We start from the raw sequence: 6,561 nt of genomic DNA, 5'->3' as shown, positions 1-6,561 counted from the left end.
TACTAAAACGTGTTTACATCCTAAAGGTACCGTTAACATTTTTATAATATTTGCTATTTTTTAAAGCGCTACTTACTTACTTATGGCGCCATTTCTTATTGAATTGTCGAATTATACCACACTCTAAATAAACAAGCTTACTATCAGTGGTCATACAAATTCTTACCACTCTTAAATACAATTATTGATGCATAAATATATATATATATATATATATATATATATATATATATATATTATTGAGGGATCGTATTAGGTAATTTCATGATGTGTTTAATAAAATAAATAACGCACGCATCATCTTTATTTTTACTATACAAAATTATCCTATTTTACCAAGTATATCTACTATCAAATAAAACGTAGGTAATTACAAAGTATCTTACTAAATCATATACATGATAATACATAAGTAAAATATTGTAATAAGCGCTTTTAAGGGATATCAAATATTTATTCTTTTTGAATTATTTATATAAAAATGTGTTTAAAAATAAATGTATAGAATTCCATATAAAAAACTGACTTTCCATATTCTTCTTTAATAACTATCATCACTTAAAAAAGTCAAGTGTCATGTGAGCGGGTCGTGCGGGGTGTGCCCGCGGCTAGCCGTGCAGCGCCAGCACCACCAGCACGAGCAGCAGCAGCGCCAGCACGCACAGCGCGTCCAGCAGCTGCGCCGCCGCCGCCCACGCGCTGCTCTCTGCGCCGTCCCCTGCGCCCGCCACCTGCACGCCGATATAACATGCATTTAAAAGTTTTCTGGATAAAAATACTGATACACGAACAGATAAAAAAAACGATTAGTCGTTCTTCTAATCTTTCTACAGTTCTTTCTATGATTTTCTGTATCTGAGATGTTATAAATATTCATATTCGTACACAAGAACACAAATATCCAAAACAAGAAAGTACATCAAACCCGGGCCCCTCGAGTGTCGAACTGTTGAGGTGAAGGTGCGCTTCGAGGTTCGTTAATTATTAAAATTTTGGTGATGAAGATGAAGGGAAGAAACCACTTAAACGTTGTAGCCACCCGACAAGTTATTTTTATTTTGATAATCGGTAACGAGAAAGAAATATACGTATACGAAGCTAGAAAGTTACGTGAAGAAATAAAAATAGTAGCGACCTCGAGCGGGGTGAGGTGTCGCAGCAGCGCGGCGTTGGACAGCAGCGTGCGCAGCGCGTGCGGCGGCGGGCGCGAGCAGCGCGCCACGCGCAGCGCCACGGCCGCCGCCGCCGCCGCCGCGCCGCCGCCCGCGCCCAGCGCGCACAGCAGACTCAGCGCGCGCGGCGCCGCCAGCGCGCCCGCCGCGCGCACCCCCGCCGACACCGACCTGCGCGCATACATCGTATAATTATCAATAAAGTTTATTTTTATTACGGGTCCGGGCTTTTCGGTTCATAGCAAACTCCCTACTGTCGCACGCTGAAATTATCGCATTGAATACTTATTTTCTTTCTAAATAAAAATTTGACAAGTAAAATTAAAATTAAATTTCAGGCAATTTTGAATATTTTAAAACTGCAACAGCATAAAAGTCGAACTTACCACAAAGTGGTAGTGATGGCGGCGGCGGCGCAGAGCGGCGGGCGCATGGCGGGCGGCAACAGCGCGGCGGCGGCCAGCAGCAGCGCGGCGGCCAGCAGCGTGGCGCGCGCCGCCAGCGCGTGCGCGGGTGCGCGCCGCCGCAGCACCACCGCCCACTGCGCCACGCGCTTCTCCTCGCCCGCGCGCTGCCACGACGTCAGCGAGCCCTCCACCGACATCAGCTCCCACGCTCCGGACTCGAACACTGTCGTGGCCTGTCCGATGTTCAGTTTGGTTGGAAACATTTTTTTGTTTTTTGTAGGTCTCGACATATATGATGGTTAAGTTCATGTTGTACCTTGAAATCGCTGATGGTCAGATCGATTTCGTCGACGAAGTGCGACCGCGAGCCGAACTTGAAGACGACCTGATGCTGGTCGTTCGGCCAATCGCTGAGGTCCATGGCGAGCGGCGCGGCGAGGTCGAGGCGCACGAGCCAGGCCACGCGGCCGGCGGGCGCGAGGCGCGCGCGCAGGTTGTCGGCGGCGTCGCTAGCGGCGGCGCCCAGCACGCCCACGTCGGGCAGCCACAGCCGCTCCGCCGACACCAGCGCACTGTCGCAACCCCACTCGCTGGAGTTCCACGACAATCGCGGATCGTCCCAGGACTGAATATTGAAGTACCTTATTTTATCCATCATTTATTCGCATATATTGTTACTAGTAACTCATTAACTTGTTCATCCAGGCCTACAGACCCGGACTTCTCTTGACATCATACTCGAGCAATCTCTTAAAATTTATATACGATATGGACAATGTACATTTTAGACTACTTTTAAATTGATTCATTAAAACAATAAACATAGAATAGCAATTATAAAAATTAAAAACAAACAAAGTGAAAAAAATTCGTTCGTTTTGTCTCTCCGCAAACGGAAATTCCTTGTAAGTGGGTTATCGACTACTGCTAGGTTCTCTCAAAGTGTGTTACTCTTATTTTGTGACATCGTAAACATTTTTTTGGACTATGTCAATTCGGGGTTCAGTATTGGATACATGTAGGTACTAGGTAGTTGCATGATATATTTGTAAAGTAAAGATTTTATTGAGATGGACATGGATCAAACATTTCATTTGCATGAATTCAATAAAGTCACATAATCAAACAAAGAGTTTTTCAGGATACGTAGCGACTCACCAAATTAAGGCTAGTGAGCCTACGTATCGTGGAAGAGCTAGGGTAAGTAGTAGAGCCAAGTTGTGTCCAGTACCCTTACCAGGAGTTTTTACGTTTTGACAAATATGACTGTTTTAGGTGTTTGTTTACGTATTTGCCCATACAATTTCCAATCAGCGCCCCTAGCGGATAGAACCTAGCGGATAGGATCTTTAGCCTTATCATGAGTTTTTACGTTTTGATTATGACTGTTTTGGTATTTGTTTACGCATTTGCCCATATAATTTCCAATCAGCGCCTCTCGCGGATTGTATCAGAACTTGGAAATTGTATGGGCCAATACGTAAACAAATACCAAAACAGTCGTATTTGTCAAAACGTAAAAACTCATGGTAGGGTACCTACAGAACTATAGTGTCAGTAACGTACCATTAAATGTCTAAATTGACAAAATGGCGTTTTATGTTTAGGCTCTCTTTTTTGCGAACATGTGAGGTAGACAAATTGTTCATCGTCACTTGAGCACTTACTTATTGTTCCGTTTACTCAATCTACTGAAGCAAACGGAACACAATAATGGATTGAATAAACGTAACGTAAAATTGTGGGATGTTTTGAAAACTCATGGTGAGGGTACTGTGCACTCACCATCCGGAAGTCGGCGAGCAGGCGCACGGTGTTCTCTCGCTCGTTGACGGTGGCGTGGCGCACGTCGAGCGCGACGAGCACGGGCAGCGGCGCGCGCGGCGCCGCCTCGCGCTCGTACGTGCCCAGCAGCGCGTCCAGCTGCGTCGCGAACAACGTCACGTTGCTGCACGCGCCGCTCACCTCACTACCTGCAATGTTTCCAACACACATATCTATAACTCTCTACGATTAGCTTCAAATTTGCAATTCTACATTTGCTCTTAATTCATCTTAAGTATTTTTCGATAATACTTAAGTCAGTTTTTTGTTGTAGGTTTAAACTCGATTATCGTTAAAACTAACAGTTAATTGCTCTCCCAAAAGGGTATGAACTCCCAAAGGGGTTGAATAACTAGATATTAAAAGTGACGAATGAGTTACGAGTTCTTAAACACTACATTAAAATTTATAGGGAGGTTCATGTTTAATTGCCTATTTGCCACATTTTTTCAGAACTGAATCTGAATAATTTGTATACCGATACCTACTACAACCAACATTATCACAGTAAAGTTCCGAAACAATGAACTTTCATATCGTTGGCTTTTGCTGATAATCGCACAAACAATTTCAATATTTCCTAGTTGAATGTAATCACATATCACACATCACAGGTATAGACTGCTAAGGGTTGTTTATTACCAGCTAGGAGAAGCAGGAGCACTACACGAAGGGCGAGTGTGGCGAGGGGCGCCATTTTGCAGGCACTGCGCGGCCGCCGCACGCCACGTTCCGCCGCGCCCAGGGGTACACAACCTTTAATTCAAGTAAGAATCTACTTTATAGCCGCATGTAGTGCCCTTGCTGCAGCCTTGTGCGAACCACTGCGGAACTTTACGGGCGATACTAAGCATACGTGGAGCTATTGATATACAAAACAATGATATACACACACAAAAGGGAAAATATGTACTTATGACATATATTTATTTTGCATCATCAGTTTCATTTTTGTGTCCCACTGTTGACTACGGGTTTCCTTTTAGAGTGGGTTTAAGCAAATACTCTATCATGCTCACCACGTGTGGTCCGGTAGAGTTCATGCAACTGCGTTTGTTATATTGTTTGTTGTCTGTTTGTCTCACTAGTTAAACTTAAGGTAAAGCAAATATCTCCATATGATTTAATTACGTTTCAAAATTAAAAATGGAATCTAATTGTGTCTAATTCTAGCAGTTAAGAATTGTTATGTTCTGATTTGAGGGCTACGTATGAGAGAAATTTACGTAATGTAATTGTTATGTCTTGGAATTCTACCACAGGGGATGGATCTCAAGGATTTAACTTATTTGTGATTCGTGCGCTTCCGACACGTCCGTCTTTCGCCAATACCAAAGTAGGACTGACTAAGTGACAAGTAACTCGAGTCGACTGACGGGTTGTAGTCTCACATTTACTATATAAACCGCGTGTAGTACACCATAGTAACGTAACTCTTTCAACTTACTTTTCAGAGGTGAATAAAAAATATGTAGTTTATATAACTTTTTGTTAAAACAATATTAAGTAGGCATATGAAAACGAAATAAAAATGGATTTCAGTAAGCACAGGAGGCAGATTTAATATGTAGTTAATTATTTTAAGAATTATACTTTATATTATATACAAAAACAAAAAAGTTGTAATCCTCTGCTTGCGCGGTGCGTGGGCGCACTATCGCGCGGCGTGTCCGGCGCCGCGGGGCAACTCATCGCATTGTTGTAAACCTCACTCTATTATTGTAACTAGTTCATTGTCAAATTAACCCCGATAACTATTCAGGGTTCTTCCACCCTCACTCCAACACTATGTAGGAAATAAAACCAACTGTGACTGACTGACGTGCACAACATAATCCAGGTCTATGAGTATATTTCCACTCGATTCTAGGTATAATGTTGATAAATTAATTCGAAAAATGCTCATGCATTATTTTGTACTTATTTATATGAGAAATATTGCTTCAAAATTTCTCACGAATAATAAATTATAGGAGAAAAAAAACATTGTGTAATTTTAAAAGTCTACAACAAGCAGGTATTTAGCTAAATGCTAACGGAGTCCAAGTCGCAAATAGGTACAAGGTACTTACGAAAAAGGTACTTAGTCTTGTTTTATTTTAAGCTACAGGACTACTTTACGTAGACTATACCTATTTACCTACGTAAGAGCAGGCGCTCCGTCGTTCAGAATCTACTTACGCGACTCTACTTGATCACACTTCATACGGTATGCTATCATAAAACATGTTCAAGAATAAAGTAAGTTAATAGCTACTTTTAATATTAAGGTACGACTGAGCCATACAAAAATACTTGTAATATTTAAGTACTCAATAAAGAAAAATTGTTGTTCAATATAATTTTTTGAGAATCTTAGGTAATCAAGTATTTGGGGAAATAGGAAATTATAACTCACATTATGAACAACGAAGGAACTTTATTGTGATAAATTTGCAACACACCGCGCGTCAACACAAGCATACCAACATATCTCGGCAGCACTCGTGAATTCACGAAACACACTTCAAACCATCAGCACTGGTACCAGAATTTCCACTCATCACGACTGGAGGGCTAGAAAGCCTTTGAAATTCCTCACACAACAGCAGAGCAGTGGAACAACTTAAGACAGTGGCGGATTTAGTAAATAAATAATATTAATCAAGCAGGTATACTGGAGCTGAGGGGGACATATTTTAGATTTTAGCTAAAGTTATCTTGGACGACGTTTTTTTTTTTCGCCAGCAATTTTTGCAGATTAAGCGGAATACTTTTAAGCGGCCCACGATAAAATTAATCATAGTAGGTATTTGTTTTTTTCGGCTCTTTAATCTATATAGTAGGTAAAAGTATTTGCTCACAATCGTGTCTGGCCTGGACAGGTCTGAATTAGGGTATCAGAAAATAGAAATTTTAAAAGTCATTAGGCAGCAAATGTGTAAATTCGCCACTGGCTTAAGGTGAAACATATCGTGTGAGGGAGACACGTTAGACGGTAAAAATAATAAAAACATTTAACAGACAACGTCACAATAACATAAACATAAAAATATAGGAAAAACAAAAGAAAAATCAAACATACTTACTTATGTTATTTATGAAATAGCTAACTATGAAATATTTGTATTATCATTTATTTTTCCCGTACACCAAACTACATACATTGTAAAGTGAAC

The 6,561-nt window shown here is 41.2% G+C and overlaps 1 protein-coding gene across 1 annotated transcript; it reads right to left on the bottom strand.

Annotated features, from left to right (window-relative positions):
- Positions 1-286: 286 nt before the first annotated feature.
- Positions 287-4,201, bottom strand: LOC140749436 (neuronal acetylcholine receptor subunit alpha-3). The gene is made up of 6 exons (XM_073082470.1): positions 4,046-4,201; positions 3,365-3,552; positions 1,896-2,204; positions 1,559-1,812; positions 1,136-1,343; positions 287-731 (listed from the first exon to the last, which is right to left on the bottom strand). Exons 1-6 carry the CDS (start codon positions 4,098-4,100, stop codon positions 609-611), a joined length of 1,137 nt encoding a protein of 378 aa, XP_072938571.1. The 5' UTR covers positions 4,101-4,201; the 3' UTR covers positions 287-608.
- Positions 4,202-6,561: the final 2,360 nt, after the last annotated feature.

The sequence above is a fragment of the Epargyreus clarus genome, unplaced genomic scaffold, assembly GCF_041222505.1.
Source record: "Epargyreus clarus isolate Ecla_fem2 unplaced genomic scaffold, WU_Ecla_fem_2.2 ptg000018l, whole genome shotgun sequence".
Classification (NCBI taxonomy): Eukaryota; Metazoa; Arthropoda; class Insecta; order Lepidoptera; family Hesperiidae; genus Epargyreus; species Epargyreus clarus.
This window is presented reverse-complemented; position numbering and strand designations above follow the sequence as displayed.

Bases quoted from the DNA above. Each gene is read 5' to 3' on its own strand.
- LOC140749436 (XM_073082470.1), bottom strand. From the start codon at position 4,100: ATGGCGCCCCTCGCCACACTCGCCCTTCGTGTAGTGCTCCTGCTTCTC. The intron at 3,553-4,045 runs GTAATAAACAAC...GAAACATTGCAG, and splicing joins GCTCCTGCTTCTCCTAGCTG to GTAGTGAGGTGAGCGGCGCG. The intron at 732-1,135 runs GTCGCTACTATT...ATCGGCGTGCAG, and splicing joins GACACCTCACCCCGCTCGAG to GTGGCGGGCGCAGGGGACGG.